We start from the raw sequence: 17,851 nt of genomic DNA on the forward strand, positions 1-17,851 counted from the left end.
TTTCAAGAAACATTGACGATGCGAATATATAGCACTCCAAATAATGTCAGAATTTTTCAGTTTGTTGGCTGAGTTGGAATGGTTTCCTTTTCTTATAAACTGTTAGTTACAGTAGATACCTTATTAGTAGGGAGGCAGTGATACAGTCAAGAATTCAGATTGTGTAAAAGTAAACTATATCAATAAAATTATTGTGAAAGGAGAATTTTTGTAAAACAATGTGTTAGGCACTGGGAGAGTTATGGTGGTTAAGTTAGACAGGGTCTGTGCCCTCAAGGAGTTTACAATCAAATTAAATTTAAGGGTTTGAGCCTTGATAGAAGAACATGGTCAGCTAGGTATCCTAGAGAATAGATCAATGACTTGGAATCAGGAAGACCAGAGTTCAAATCCAAATGTGGATACTTATTAGCTGTGTGATCTTGGGCAAGTCACTTAGCCTCTGTTTGTTTCAGTTTCCTGATATGTAAAATGAAGATGATAATAGCACCTACCTCCCAGGGCTGTTATGAGGATCAAATGAGATAAAAATAATAAAGCATTTAGCACAGTGACTGGCACAGAGTAAGCTCTATAAAAATGTTATTATAAAGATTTTAGCCATACTTATGTGTGTTTGTCCTTCGTTCCTGAAGAAGACCATGTCTTCAGAGAAATGATGACATGACTTGCACTTGACTTTGTTTTGAGTGAAGGAGGGCTGTGCAGGTCACCAGCCTCACTTCTCCTCCAGAGCCATCTGAATCCAGTGACCAGATATTCATCAGGATGACTGGAGATGGCCCAGGAGGAGGCAATAGGGGTTAAGTGACTTTCCCAAGGTCACACATCTGGTGAGTGTCCAGTGTCTGAGGAGACATTTGAACTCAAGTCCTTCCTACTCCTGCACTGGTGCTCTATCTACTGCACCACCTAGCTGCCCCTGATGACCAAGTAGCATTTATACCAAGGAATGCAGGGCTGATTCAATATCAGCGCAATTGATCATATCAAGAACAAAACTAACAGAAGTCATATGAGTATCTCAATAGATGCAGAACCAGGTTTTGACAAAATACAACATCTATTCTTATTAAAAACACTAGAGAGCAAATAACTATTGAATGCATATTTCTAACATGCCCTATTCAAAGGAGCACTAGTGCTTTCTCACCAGCCATGGGATAAAACACAAACTACTCTATAAAAGGCCTTTGTTGATTCCTTGATTGCTAGTGCCCTCCAATTTACCTTGTATAGAACTTGTATTTATTTATCTGAAAATATGTAATTTCCCCCCAAATGATATAAGTTTCTTGAGGACAAGGACTGTTTCTCATGGTACAGCGCTTGGCACTGCTAACACTCAATAAATGCTTATTAAATAAATGAACTATGCAGAGAAGACAAGAAATCACATTAAATATCTAGATTTGTACTTTTGTTACAACTGCAATTTTACTGGCCCTGAATTTTCATAATGCTTTTTCACTAGGACAGTCAGATTACCAGCTGTTCTGTTCAGAAGCTGCATAAAAATTTTATAGGCTGCTTCTGTGACCTTATTTTCAAATATTGTACTTATATTGATATTATAGCACCCCTTGATTTATGATCAGTCAGAATTATAGGCAAGTGTATTCCATAAGGGTGTGGAGAAAGGAGAGCAGAGGATGGGACTATTAAAACATAAATAACCTTGATATCTATGTTGAATATGTTGATAAATTTAGTATTGATCTCCTGAAATGCACTACAAATCAAAACAGTTTAACTCTACTTAAAACAGAATTTTTTTTTTTAAATCACAATTTTGAAGAAGTATTTATTTGGTCTCCATGGTTTCCAAATAGTTTTATCAGCTATTTTTTTCCTTTCATGGATTAAAATGGGCTCTTTTGATGTCAAGTTGCTTTAGATTTGGATGTTCTAGAATAAGAGTTGTTAACCTGAGATCCAAAGATTTATTTGAACAGGTTTCTGGAATTAGATGACTGAAAATATTTATTTTCACTATTTTCTAACAGATATTAGATTTATTTTCAGTTATGAGGATTTTGTAAAAAAATTCTTTTCAGAAGTTTCTATAGGCTTCACCATGCTGTCAACTGCATTCTTGAAACACACAAAAATATTAAGAAATATTCTTTTCTCTTCTAGAAAATTCTATTTAAGAAAAGGAATTTGAATTTGCTTGGTTTCCTAGTAGAAATTCTGACCCTAATAACAAGAGTGTCTTTTCTTCTGATCTGATGTGCTTGTATGTTGGCTTAATATGTCCTGTGGATGGCTTACCATATCCTTATTGGTTTGCACCAACTTGGCAGGCAATGGTAAACATTTCATCAGGACCTAACCAAGTTACACACTTCATTTTGGCAGAAGAGTTCACAGCAATCAAGTCTTCCCTTCAATTTACAACTTAATCTGTTTTGCCAAAGGATGCTACTAGGAGCTAGACAGGATATTTGGGAATTGCAAAATGGACAAAGAAATACAGTGGGAGCCTGACTCTCTGTCATTATTACCAACAGATTTGAAAGATGCTTCTAACAGTAAATGGCTGATGGTTCTCAGAAATCATTTCATTCCACCTTCAGATTTAGGTCAGATTTGGGGTAGACCTTGAACTGAGAAATTCTATTACCAATAAAACTTCCAATCTTTTGAGAGATATTTCCTTCTTCTGACAGGAATCACATTAGATATTTTGGGTAGCCAAGAATGAGATCAAATTGCCTTATTTTAATCTACAAATGATCCTTGTCCTTAGATTCAATATTTATCAACATTGGATATATATCATATAACAGAAAAATCCAAAGGAAAATTTGCATAAAGATAATATTCTGAACAACTTTCTTTTAAAAATAAAGTAAAAGAACACATGCACTTTATATGATAAGAAATTTCATCTCCTTTCTGGTGAAAAGGACTTAGTGTCTGACAGATATAGGACATGTCATTCTTGAATATGAAAATCACTGAGGCCTTAAGAGACTTGTCAAGTCAACAAGATTCAATTAAAACAGCCTTTGTCTAATCAGGAAAGGGAGGGGAGAACAGAATGGAATATTTATACATGATTACTATGTACCAGTACTGGGGTGAGCCCTTTTTTTTTTTTTTTTTTTTTTTTTTTTTTTTTGCAAATATTATCTCCTTTGACCCTCAGAACAACCCTGCAAGGTAGGTGTTATTATTATTCCCATTTTACAGCTGAGGAAACTGAGGTAGATATGGTTAAATGACTTTCACAGGGTCCCACAAACAATAAATATCTGAGGCCAGATTTGAACTTAGCTTTTTCTGACTCCAGGCCTGGCTCTCTATCCACTACACCATTAACTTCTAAGAGTGTTCTAAGCTATCACCTGGGCAGAACATCTTCACATCTAACTTAGATCTCATTGCTCCTTATGGATATCCAAGCAGAAATCAAACATCTAAATGGCATCCATCCTCTTCAATTCAGTTTAAGGCAACAAACATCTATTGAGAATTGCGTATATGGGAACATTGTGTTAGTTGCCACTTCCTTAAAGAGAAAAAAAAACCATAATAATCCCTGCCTTCAAAAATCAGAACAGTTATATAACATCTACACATATAAGTTAATCCAAAGAATAAGTAAAATGGATATGAAGTTATTTTCAGGATAGGAACAGAGAAATGACTTATATAGGAAGGAGCTGATCTTTGAGCTGAGTCTTGAATGGGTCTAAGGATTCCAAGAGACTTAGGTGAGGAGATAAAGTATAGGGAATGCAGAGAGGTCTGTGCGGACTTGGCCATTACTCTGATGTGGCATGATTTGTCATTTATTCATTTGCTTAACTCATATGCACCTTTGGGTCTAACCTCAGTCACTGCAAAAATGATATTTGTGGATGAGCTTCTACTCATGCCTTGGTGAGAAAATTAAATTTTAATTAAAAATCATTATTAGTGATTAATAAGCAATATCACCAATAAACAATGTTAATTATCTGTAGTTAAGGGATTAATGATTAATACATTCTCAGAGATAAGGCAAACAGAAAAAAGTTTCCCAAATTTCATTATGCATTTCAAATGACTCCTCTATTTTGTTGCATTTCCAGCTCTCATCCCAAATTTGTACCAAATACATTGTTTTCCAATCTGCAAAAGAGGAGCTGCTTGTCATTTATCTTCTGTTTTTGAACCTTACTGAAGAAAACTGTTCCTATTTTTGTCAGAAAAGTCTGAGCCATGAACAACTTCATACTCAGAAAAAATTCAACTCTCCCCCATCCCCACTCCCAAAAGTAACAAGACCAGTAACTTCTTGCTACTTCTCTGTCTGGTTTGGCTGTCATGTTGGCAGCAACAGTAAGCAAAGTTTGTTAGAACAGAGGAAGAAAAAATAATATATACAGTTAGGTACTGATCAGATTGATCAGAAAATTGGATTGGATAGAGCCCTGCTATTACAAGAGTTCAACACTGATTGATCTGTTTTTGTATGGGCAGTGATAGTCTGAGTGTACTTTACTGTCACCATTCACTTATGTATTCATTCAGTGAAAATTTGTAAAACATTTACTTAATTTATTAAAAATTTATTTTAAAATGATTAAACATTTAAGGCATAAAGAATGTAAATAAAAAAGAAAAATAGTACTTGAACTTGAGTAACTTACATTTTAATTGAGTGAAGAGAGTGGGGCAGATAACATTTAAGAATTTATTTGTTTATTTGCTTGTTTATTCACTCATTCAACCATGTGTTACCTCAATCATTTATTTATTTATGGAAGAGAAAATACTAACCAATAAGGTGCATGGAAGTTGTTTCTATAGAGGGTGATTCTAATAATTAAATCTTTAAGAAAGCTAAGGCAACTTCTTGGAGCCAAGATGGCTGAGTAAGCAGTAAATCACTGTCTTTCTCCCATATTGACCTCCAAAAAATCCTCCATAAAACAGTGCCCCAGAAAAAATCTTGGAACAGCAGAGCCAGTGGAAATACTGTGTGAAGCAAACTTTTAGACAAGGAAACTTGGAGGATCGGCAAGAAAGGTCCATCTTATTCAGATTAAAAGGGAGCACATTCCAGGAGAGGAAGCATCTAATATATGCAACATCTCAGTAATCCAATGGGAGATATTTAACCCCAGGTGGGTGGAACGGGAACACACTAACACCAGTATCCTCCATGTGCCTTAACATAGCCAGGAGAATTGGCAGATTACAGCTTGGAGAACCACCCCAGGCTTCAGTGTAGACCTGGGTGGGCGGGCTTCCTCTAGCTGCCTGACCTCCCTGTGTTTCAGCACAGTCCCAGGGAAATGCAGAAAAAAATGTAGCTGGCCTTAACACATGCCAGACACCACTACTAGGACCCAAACTCAGCTCCAGGTAACCTGCCAGACCCCTATAGCCTCAAATTGTCAGTATCTGAGGCCCTAACACACAAAGCCAATGTCCAGACCCCCAAGGCCCAGAAAAAGAAGCTTGAGATAGTGCCAGTTATGCTCCAGCAAGAGAGTTCCACTTTAAAAGCCAGAAAATAGGCAAACAAGATGAGCAAGAAGCAAAAATGAAGCATGACCATAGAAAACTACCATGGTGAAAGGAGAGATCAGAATACAAACTCAGAAGAGGACAGCATCATCAATATAATTGCGTTTGAAACCTCAAAGGAGTGTATGAATTGATCCCAAGCCCAGAAAGCCTTACTGAAATAACTCAAGAAGGATTGTAAAAGTCAAATAAGAGAGGTAGAAGAAAAATTGGGAAAAGAAATGAGACACATGCAAGAAACAGTCAACAGTTTGGAAAAGGAAGGACAAAAATCATCTGAAGAAATCAATTCCATAAAAAAAATACAATTGACAAAATTGGGGGGGAAAAACTCCACTGAAGAAGAAAACTCCATAAAAAGTAGAATTGGTCAAATAGAAAAGGAGGCATCAAATCTCACTGAAGAGAATAACTCCTTAAAAAGCAGAATTTGCCAAATGGAAAAGGAGATACAAACACTAACTGAAGAAAACAATTTCTCAAAAATTAAAATTTGGCAAATGGAAGCTAATGACTGTATGAGATATCAATAATCAGTCAAACAAAATCAAAATAATGAAAAAATAGAAGAAAATATAAACTACCTCATTGGAAAAAAAACAATTGACCTGGAAATAGATGCAGGAGACATGATTTAAGAATTATTGGTCTACCTGAAAGGTATGTTCACAAAAAAAAGCCTGGAAAGCTTCTTTCAGGAAATTAATGGAGAATACTACCCTGATACCCTAGAATCAGAGGGTAAAATAATCATTAAAAGAGTCCACTGATTACCTCCTGAAAGAGATCCCAAAATGTCCAAAATCTCCAAGCAATATTGTAACCAAAGTACAGGATTGTCAGGTCAATGAAAAATATCATAAGTAGTTGGAAAGAAACAATTTAAATATTGTGGAAACAGTCAGGATTATATAGGACAGAACAGCTTCTAAATTAAGAGACTTAAGATTTTGAAATATGATATTGTATAAGGTCAAAGAGCTTGGATTACAACCAAGAATCGTCTACCAAGCAAAACTGAGCATAATCTTTCAGGGGAGGAGATGGACATTCAGCGAAATAAGGGGCTCCCAAACCTTCCTCATGAAACAACCAGAGCTTGAATAGAAAATAAGATCTTGAAATACAGGACTCAAGAGGAGTATAAAAAGGCAAACAGGAAAGAAGAATAAAAACAAAACGCGTTATTCAATAAGGTTAAACTGTTCACATCCTTACATAGGATAATAACACTTGGAATTTTTGAGAACTGCATCTTTTTTATGGCATTTAGAAGGAGTATACATAGACAGAGGGTCTGTCTATAAGTTGCTTTTGATGTGATGATAAAAATTTAATTAAGAGGTGAATAAAAGGATTATATCAGGAAAAGAGGAAAGGAGGAGGCAGAAAAAGGTAAATTACATCATATAAAGAATAGCAATTATCAATTACGATAGAGCGAAAGAAGGAAGGGATGTGAGCATTGTTTGAACTTTAGTGTCATCAAATAAATAACCTACACATTCAGTTGATTATAGAAATCTCTCTTACTCTATGGAGAAGTAGGAGGAGAAAGGGGAAAGTAAAGGGAGTGGAGAAATAGAAGGAAGAACAGAAGGGAGGGAATAAGTAGTAGGGTAACAAGAGGAAAGAAAAGGGAGGGAGTCTGATAGAAGTGAGGAAAGATTGAGGGAGGTGGTAGTGAGAAGAAAAACAATGGTGAAGAATGAAAGGGTGGAAGGAGAGAGAAAAGTATAAATGGAGGGAAGGACAGGATGGAGAGAAAGATACAGTTATAAATGAACTGTGAATGTGAATGGGATGAACTCTCCCATAAAATGGAAGTAGATAGCAAAGTGGATTAAAAACCATAATCTTACAGTATGCTGGTTTTTTAAAATGTTTATTTATTTATTTTTAGTTTTCAACATTCATTTCCACAAAATTTTGAGTTCCAAATTTTCTCCCCATCTCTCCCCTCCCCCTACCCCAGAACACTGAACATTCTGATTACCCCTTCCCCCAATCTGTCCTCACTTCTATCACACTCCTCCCTTCCCTCATCCCCATCTTCTCTCTTTTCTTGTAGGGGAAGATAGATTTGCCCATTACCTGTATTTCTTATTTTCCAGTCACAGGCAAAAACAATTCTCAACATTTATTCCCAAAACTTTGAGCTCCAGTTTCTCTCTCTTCCTCCCTCCCCACCCATCTGAAATAAGAAGGCAAGCAATTCAATATAGATTATATATGTGTAGCTTTGCAAAAGACTTCTATAACAGTTATGTTGTGCAAGACTAAATTTCCTTCCATCCTATCCTGCCCCCCATTTATTCTATTCCCTCTTTTGACCTTATCCCTCCCCAAAAATGTTTACTTCTAATTACTCCTGCCTCTCATTTGCCCTCCCTTCTATCATACCCCTATTCCACTTGTCCCCCTTTCCCCTACTTTCCTGTAGTGTAAGATAGATTTTCATACCAAATTGAGTGTGCATGTTATTCCTTCCCTAAGTCAAATGTGTTGAAAGTAATCTTCACTTTTTCCCTCTCACCTCCCCCCTTTCCCCCTCCATTGAAAAAGCTTTTTCTTGTCTTTTTTATGAGAGATAATTTGTTCCATTCAATTTTTCCCTTTCTCCTCCCAATAAATTCCTCTCTTACCCCTTAATTTAATTTTTTTAGATATCATCCCTTCCTATTCAACTCACCCTGTACCCTCTCTCTCTCTCTCTCTCCATATATATATACATATATATGTGTGTGTGTGTGTGTGAGTGTGTGTGTGTGTTGTGTGTGTGTGTGTGTGTGTGTGTGTGTAATTCCTCCAACTACCCAAATACTGAGAAAAGTTTCAAGAGTTACAAATATTATCTTTTCATGTAGGAATGTAAACAGTTCGACTTTAGTAAGTCCCTTATGATTTCTCTTTCCTGTTTACCTTTTCATGCTTCTCTTGACTCCTGTGCTTGAAAGTCAAATTTTCTTTTGACTTCTTGTCTTTTCATCAAGAATGCTGGAAAGTCTTCTATTTCATTGAATGACCATTTTTCCCCCTGAAATATTATACTTAGTTTTGCTGTGTAGGTAATTCTTGGTTTTAACATTTATTTAAAATATTAGCAAGCATTATATGTAGTGGGTATAAGCTAGAAGCACTTCCACTAAGATCAGGGGTGAAATCAGGATGTCAATTGCCACCACTATTATACACTATTGTACTAGAAATATAGGTTTAGCAATAAGAAAAGAAAAAAAGAAATTAAGGGAAATAGAATAGGCAATGAAAACAAAACTATCACTATTTGCAGATAGTTATTAATAAAAAAATTCATCTAGAGTAACAAAAAGTCCAGAAATATTAAGGGAATCAATGAAAACAAAATTCAAGAGAAGGTGTTCTGGCCATACCACATCTAAAACTGTATTATAAAGCAGAAATCGTCAAAACTACATGATAATGACTAAGAAATAGAATGGTTGGTCAGTGGAATAGGTTAGGTACACAAGACATAGTAGTCAATGACTAGCAATTTACTGTTTGTTAAACCCAATTATTCTGGCTTCTGTAAGAAGAACTCACCATTTAACAAAATTTGCTAGGAATACTGGAAAATAGTGCGATAGACTAACACCTCATGCCATATACAAAGATGAAGTCAAAATAGGTACACGATTTAGACATAAAGTATGATACCATAAGCAAATTAAGAGACTAAGGGATAGTTTATCTGTCAGATCTATGAAGAAGGAAACAATTTATGTGAACATTATAAAATGCAAAATTGATAACTTCAATTACATTAAATTTAAAACATTTTACACAAAGTCAATGCAATCAAAATTTGAAGGGAAGTGGTAAGTTAGGAGACATTTTCTACAGCTTAAGTCTATGACAAAGGACTCATTTCTAAAATATATAAGAGGTGAGTCAAATTTGTAAGAATTCAAGTCTTTCCCCAATTGATGAAAGGATATAAACAGGCAGCTTTCAGGTAAAGAAATTGAAGTTTTCTATAGTCATATGGAAAAATAATTCTCTAATTCACTATCAATTAGAGAAATGCAAATTAAAACAACTCTGAGGTACCACCTCACATCTATAAGATTGGCTAACATGACAGAAAAGGGAAATGCTGAGTGGTGGTGAAGATATGGGAAGTTGGAATACTAATGCATTGTTGGTAGAGTTGTGAACTAATCTGACCATACTAGAGAGCAACTTGGAACTATGTCTATATGGTTATCAAACTGTGAATATCTTTTGATCCAGAAATATCACTACTAGGTCTATATTCCAAAGAGATTAAAGAAAAGAGAGAAAAGAATGCACATATACAAAAATTTTTACAGTAGCTCTTTTTGCGGTGCCCTTCAATTAAGGAACGGCTGAACAAGTTGTGGTATATGAATATAATGGAATACTATCATGCTATAAGAAATGATCAGCAAGCAATTTAAAAAAAAAATAACAACAATTTGGAAAGACTTCCATGCACTGATGCTGAATGAAACGAGCAGAACCAGGAAAACATACATAGTAAGAGCAACATTGTGTAATGGCCAAATCTGATAGACTAAGCTCTTCTTAGCAATGCAAGATTCTAAGAGAGTTCCAAAAGACTCATGATGGAAAATAATATCGACATTCAGAGAAGGAACTCTGGAGTCTGCATGGAGATTGAAGTATACTATTTTGTCTTTGTTTTATTTTCTTTCTTTCTCATGCTTTTCCCTCTTGTTCTGATTCTTCTTTCACAACATGACTAATGTGGAAATATGTTTAATATGATTGTATATGTATAGACTATATCAGCTTGCTTATCATCTTGGGAAGGAGGAAGAGGAGAGGGGGAAAATTTGTAACTGAAAATCTTATAAAAATGAATGTTGAAAACTAAAAATAAAAAAAATAAAGTATACTAAAAACAATTACAAAAAAAGAGCGGTAAGGCTTTTGAAACAGAGGTTAGAAGAGAATGCAATGTAGGTATGGACAACAGCCTGCACAGAGGCAGAGAGGCAGGAATACTTATTTGGTTAGAACCAAGAGTATCTGGATTGAGATAATTGGATATAAATTAGACTGCATAGCTAGACTAAAGTCAGACAGTGAAGTGTTTTTAATTCCAAGCTGAGCAGTTTATATTTTGTTCTGTAGACAACAGACAGTGTCTTAAAGATTCTGGACCCAGTATATGATATGAGCAGACCTTTAGGTATTTTATTTTTGCAAGTGTGTAGAGGACAGAATGGAAAAAAGAAAACTGGAAAAAGGAATTCCTAATATGAGAGTACTATAATAGTCTAGGTGTGAAGTTGATAAATTCCTAAATGAAAGTATTAATGATATGAATGGAAAGAAGGGAAATGTCAAAGATATTGTTTGAAGTAACATCCTAATACTGTATAATTATTTTGCAGGTAGGGATTATGTTGTTTTGAGTATGTGCAATCAGTTCCTTGAATAGTGCCTGACACATAGGTGACACTTTAAAATGGTTGTTAATTAACAAAAATTGCTGGAAAACCTGGTAAACAGTCTGGTAGATTGACCAACATCTTACATCATACACCAAGATAAGCTAAAACTGGATAAATGACTTAGGTATAAAAAGTCATATTACAAATAAATTGGAGGAAAAAAGGAAGAAAATGTCTGCCACAATTATGGACACAGGAAGAGTCCATAACCAAACAAAAGATACAAAGCATCCCAGAAATCTTAAAAATAAGTGTAATGGAATCTTAAAAATCCTAAAAAAACATTTGTATAAAAAAACTTATCTTGTTAAAGTTGGGAGGTTAAAATAATGTGAAAAGGCATCTTTACATAAAGTTTCCTTGATGAATTCCTTATCAAAGATACATAAGGAATTGATTTAAATTTATAATAATAATAATTCATTCCAAAATAGACAAATGTCCAAAGGAAATGATCTGAGAATTTTCAAAAGGAGAAATCCAAGCTGTCAAAAAGCAGAAGTGTTTCAAATCACTAATAATTAGAGAAACACAAATTAAAACAACGATATGATCATACCTCATACCCATCAGATTGCAAAGATGATGAAAATGGAAAAAGACTACAATCATGACCACCAGGGACAGTGAAGAAATGATTCAGGACAGTCTGGACTCAATAACCTCATGTTCCTTTCCTTTCTGTTTTTCTATGATTCTATCATTTTGTTATCCTCCTCCATTTACTAATTGAATTTCAGTATGTAAACCACTTAACTACACTGGTCTTCATTTGCAAAATGGAGATTAAAGTAAGAGTTATTCTACTTTCCTCATAGATTTCTTCCAAGTAAAGTATTGCAAATTTTAAAGCACTTATTTGTTTACTATTACTCTTTTTGGAGGTAGGGGTTTTACTTACCCTTGGCAAGGAATTGAATCTTGATCTGCAATCCTTGCCTCTTCCAGTTGTTGATATGCTGGTCCTGCAATCCCATTAAGTCGACTCCTAGGAGAAGGTGGTGTCCTTCGAAAAGCATTCCGATGTAGCATCCCAGTCCGTTGTCCTGGGCTACAGCATGAAGAAAGACTCCTATACAAGAAAAGAAGGGAGGGATGAAGCTTACAGAACAAAAGTGCAGATTGGCTCCACAGAAAAACATCCTGACAGAAAACACAGCAGGGACTGTATCTGTTTGGTCAGGTTATATAATGTATATTGATAACATTTAATATCATTTTTGGACTTTGATAAGGGGAAGAGCTTGAATTAATCAAGCAGAAGAGCCTTGACCTAGCATTCTCTTTGTTCTTTGAAGTAAACTAAGAGAATATCTCTTCTTATGTCAACAAGGCCAGATGGGGCTGACTTAGCATACTTTATGAGACCCTTAATCCTAGACACTATTTTGAATAATAGGACTTTTTCTGTATCTTAATATTTTGTGAACATATACTATGTTATGGTATGTTAATGGTAAAGAAAACACAGATATGCTAGGTTGTAATTTCAATTGACACTGTCAACTCTCTTATTTGATTGTATTTACAACTTATTCAGTTAAGAAAATTCCTTTCTCGTGGTAGAGTTAAACATGTAGAGACCATAAATCTGATTGACACAGATATCCTTGGATTGTTCTAAAACAGATTTAAGCCTGGTCATTCCTGTAACAGTCAGTAAGAGATTTCCTTCTGGCTCCATGGCCATGTAACAGCTAGCTTTAAGGGAATAAACAATATGCATTCAACCTGTTTGCCTTTTTAAACCAAACTTTCAGGTTGACAATATCTATATACCTCCCACAGAAATTCATAGTTGTAAATCTCTGAGCCTGTGAATTATAGATGAAGGGAGTGTGGCATAGTTGATAGAATGGTATTCTTAAAGTCTGGAAGACTTCGGTCTGAATTCCATCTCAGGTGTATATTAGGAGTGTGAGCCCTGGGTCACTCAACCTGTTTCCTCTTTTATAAAATGGGGGTAATAATAGCTACTATCTGACAGGTTTTTCTTTTTGTGTTAAAGTGCTATATAAATATCAGCTGTTAGAGAAGGTGATGATGGTGGTGGTAGTGGTGGTGAGTTTATTACGTGTCCATTCCTGTACATTAGGGATACATATGAAGGAGAGTCCCTGCTCTCAAGATGTTCGTAATGTAATTGTGGACGTCAAAATACACAGTGATGGGGTTATGGGATTTGTGCTGTACTCCTAAAAGGAAAAGACCATGTCTTTGAATGCCACTCAGCCTCTTAACTTTCCTACACATTTCTACCTAGATACTCAATCATCCTTTTAGCTACCCTTATACTGTGGCCCTCTGCAGACACCTTAACTCCTTTCATTATTTGCACCTGGCCCACCCCAGGCTACTTGCCACTCCTTAATCCATCCAGTTCTTCTCACAGTATTTTTCTGTATAAATCATCAAATTTGCAGATTTACTGGGAATCTTGCCTGTCAAACTCGTGTTGCAATAAAACATCACTATTCTGACTGAAAGAAGTTTAAGTCATCAAATTCCTGGAGTCAGACCTGCCTTGTACCCTTGCATTTTTTGCTTCCCAGGGCCCCTAATCACAACAATAGGAATGTTTAACTGAAAGAAAACTGGAAAGGTCAGTTGCACTAATGGTTCAGCAGCAGGGTAGATGACCAGGTCCAAGAGTACTTGACTTCCTTCAGAATATGTGGTCGATAGGGTGGGAAGCATGTACTATTAGAGGGAAGGTATTGCAGACTCTGGTTTATACTTAAGAAAAATGGAGAGGCAAAGGCTTCCCAAGATTTCTTGCATAACAATGTAAAGCAGAAATAATGATAATAAAAAAACTGCTGAAGACTGAATCAGGGTCTTTGTTTGTTTGTTTTGTTATACAAAATTCCCACCAAGGCCCATCCCACTAAATTCAAGTCATCTTATCCTCTGATGCAGTTTGCTCAGGGAGAAATAAACCAGTTTTATTATTAAAGACCAACAATAAATAAACACAGAGAGCCCTGCAGGGATTTGTCTGGAAATTTGCACTTGTTTCAGCTATCATGTAAAGAAAGCTTGTTGAAATTGACATTCTCTTCTTAGCACACAATTTCCAACTTAATGCCTGAAATTTTCAGCTATCATGCGATCCATATTGGTTTTCTTTTCAGTCTGCCCCTAGATACAACTAAGTATACACTCTACAAGTAGAGTTTTGACACATACATATGTTTTGGCAGTATTACTAAGGCACAGGAGTCTTGAATGAATTTCACTGTAAGCCCTTCCTACCTTAGGCTGCTAGGGTGAGCCATCTTTTCAATCAAATAGTTTGATTTTCCTCCCTTCCATTAAATTTTTAAGTTTATAAGGAAAATACTATCAGAATTGGAACATTAAGATTAACTAATCCAAATCTGCATTATTACAGAAGCAAAAGTTGGAGCTCAGGAAGGAAAAAATAATTTGTTGGAGGCTGTATTACAGAGTAAATAGAAGTAAGGGAATTTAAGTGTCCTTTGTATTACATCAAGCTGATTCAATTGACCCCCTGGACTGGTCTATATGTTGTAATTTAGCATTAGATTTTAGAAAGTCCAGTCAAAGTGGCTCTAGGCAGAGTTGCAATCTTGATGTGAATTTGATATTTTTGCTCCAAATCCTCACTTAACTTAGAGAATATCTACATTATTCCATGAAGAAAGATGCGAAAACATGTCCCCATTCAAAAAGACCTTCTGTAGACTGACCACAGGAGGCGGCATGATACACTCTTTCCACGAGGGCTGGGATTTACCTTCATTTACAGGAAATGGATCAATATTACAGCTCTCCCAGATATTGCCTTATTATCTCAGACAAGTTATTCATTTACTATGTGTCAGGCACCGTGGCTAAGTGTTTTACAGATATTTTATTTTGATGTACCACATAAAACAGTTATTCTTATCATTGTATTTTACTAAAATCTCCATCAATAATATGGGCAACTTCTTTAAGAATGTTAATCTCCACCATCCCACATAAAGAAAATATCGTTGGTGGATGTTATATCTCCTTCTTCCAACAATTCAAATTTGTATTAAAAATGTACATTGAAAAGCCTAAAATTAATAGTTCATTAAATCATAAATGGTGATTTAATAATATACACAAAGTCTATAAACAGATTCCACTGCATAAAAATACTTCAAGAAAAAATATGATTATTATAGTATTATTGTGATTATTGTTTTTATGGGGTAATATTTCTTTCAATGGTCCCAAATAAAAGAAACACTCAATTTTAAAGATGTCTTCAAAAGATATTTCTATGACTGACTGCTAGCTGCAATTCAGAAATTATTACTTTTAATGAGTCACATTTGAGATGTATAATCAGAAATTAATTATTTGCGATTTAAACCTATCACAACACTAGTCATCAAGAATGAGCTAGTGACCCAACTGAAAACGAAAAGGATCTTTTTCTACTACTAATCAATCAGCCAAGTAGTGCTTGTAAAACAGTGACACTTGGTAAGTTATGGAGCAGTTCGCAGGATGTATAAATCAGCAGTTGGGTGATCAGTCATGGAAATGTTGAAGTTTACAGCATGTCTTACAAAACAAAAGCCTGATCTATTAAACTGTAAATTACCAAATTACAAAAGCACTTCTTTATCCATCAAATCCCATCTATTCATCAAAACAAAAAATATACGTGAGGGACAACTAAACTAATGCACTTTAGGAATAGTCCAAAACAAAAGCTTCTCTTGAAGACTTCATTGTATAATTTATTTGTAGTATACTTAGGAAAAGTCATTTAAGCAAGGCACAAGAGACAGCACATTTGCCAAGAACAGAAATACAATTGTTCATCAAGCTCTCTCCTGCTTAAGAAAAGAAAAAAATCCATTGTTTCAAATAATCTCAATGTTTATATTTGCAACTTCGTTTTATGATGCTGGAGGAAATATAATGGGTGAGATTTTGAGTAGTTTTAATAATACATGCTACACTTTTGTCTTTTTAATATCTTAGGGAAACAGCTTTGAATAAAATATTTTGCTTCTAAAAGAGTAAGATATTTGGATCTTTTCTTTTAAAAAAATTCCTTTAAGGAATAAAAAATTCCCATGAAATCCTTCTATATGTAACACTACACTGCTATAAGGCAAATGTCATTATTCTGATGGAGAGTAAAGTGAATATTCTAAATTATAATGCATTAAATTGAAAATTATATGCAAAGCACTTGGACATTTTAAGTTCATAGGCAAAAGATGTTAGAAAAAAATAAAATCTTAGACTCATAAATTTTATAACAAAGTTAAAATTCATAATGTATTTAGTCCAAACTTTATTTAATACATAAAGAAACTGAGTTTCAGAGAACTTGTGACATTCAATGTCTCATCGATCATAAGTGGCAGGACAGGGAACCAAACTCAGATCTCCTGATTCCTTAGCTGACATTTTTTTTTCTGATATCCTGTGTTCTATTTTTTTTCTAAGTAGATTTGTCAAGCCATAGATTTATAATTTTAGAAGAGATCTTAAGAATCATATATAATCATATATATTTTTTATTGATTTGTAACCTGAGTCCTTGCATGAATTGCCTAGATCGAGTCATATTTATCAGCAGATTGATCCATAGCCCATTGTTTTATAGAAAAACACAATAAATTAATAAAAATAGTTTACTGAGTTTTTTACTGCTAGATTCCCTTTTTCTTATTTTTGATAGCTGTACATTATGGGCATTATCATATACTTCAAGAGATGTCACTGATGCTAATTCCAAATGCTTAAAAAAATACTATTGCCATGACAACCAAATTAGAAGAATGCAAACCATGAGCATCTATTTAAATGCAGTAGATGTGGGTTTGAGTTGCTTCCATGTGCCTGTATTTAGTTAAGCCATTTATAACTATTCATATTTTTAATCTGTAAAATAAGAATATTCAATGAGATTATCTCTAAAGTCCTTTGAAACTGAAATTTACCATCACAGAAAATACTAAGCATTCGAAACATTTCTCCAGAAAATAAGCATATGTCATCCAATCAGCTTCTACAACTCTCATCTAGTTTGTTCCCCTAAATAGAACTGTCCCTGGAGAGCACAGGAGGGGGATTTGTCATGTTCCTATCCCATTTCAAGATCTGTTTGTTTAAAGTGACTATTCTAGAAGACTGAACATTTATGATGCCATCTGCCTAAGGGGAGATGAGTCATTAACTTCACAAACTGAGATGAAGCAGAAGAGGAAAAAAGTTATAGTTTTTAATAGTTTTTCAGAATAAAATTCTTTTATTCCCTGCTCTGTGTCTACAATATTAATGGGTTCTGTTAATGCTTCCTTTAGGCTTTCCACACAAGGCAATACTATCTATGAATAGCATTCTGAACTTTCTAGATCTAACTGCCGGGAGATGTTTGGACATTAGCTTATAAATGGACTGGGGTATAGTTCACAGACTATAGATTTTCCACCAGGAATGCAATTATCAGTGGGCATATGTGTTATTAAAGTCAGCAAATATCTGCTTGATCACTTTATGTTCTGGGGGTTATTGATCCTCATTTTTCTTTCAGTTATGTTTACCTGTGGTGTTTGAAGGACTGGCTTCCTCTGTCAGGAGAATGGGCTTCTGGAAAAGCTTGGTTGCCAGTAAAACTGGATTCCATTATTTTCTCCAAGGTACGCCCCGGGTGTCTTTCTGTCTTTGAATACTGTATGACAATGACAATGCATTAAAAAAATCATGAAGTGAGGAAGATAGAAAAAGAGGAGAAAAGCTTTAAAAATAGTAATTAATAATGGGAGATACTATATCTACCTCTACTTAAGATGTATGTATAGGACAATAGGTCTTTCTCCCTCTAGATTCTAGGTAATAAA

The 17,851-nt window shown here is 34.9% G+C and overlaps 1 protein-coding gene across 1 annotated transcript in view; it reads right to left on the bottom strand.

Annotated features, from left to right (window-relative positions):
- The window catches only part of LOC140513152 (pro-neuregulin-3, membrane-bound isoform-like), a 68,573-nt gene that overhangs the window by 10,339 nt on the left and 40,383 nt on the right, over positions 1–17,851 (bottom strand). Inside the window, exons 4-5 of the mRNA XM_072622574.1 lie at positions 17,555–17,682; positions 11,893–12,063 (exon numbers count right to left, since the gene is read on the bottom strand). Of these exons, the coding sequence (XP_072478675.1) occupies positions 11,893–12,063; positions 17,555–17,682 (299 nt within the window). The remainder of the gene's footprint in view (positions 1–11,892; positions 12,064–17,554; positions 17,683–17,851) is intronic.

Source organism: Notamacropus eugenii, chromosome 1 (genome assembly GCF_028372415.1).
Source record: "Notamacropus eugenii isolate mMacEug1 chromosome 1, mMacEug1.pri_v2, whole genome shotgun sequence".
In the NCBI taxonomy this organism is placed as follows: Eukaryota; Metazoa; Chordata; class Mammalia; order Diprotodontia; family Macropodidae; genus Notamacropus; species Notamacropus eugenii.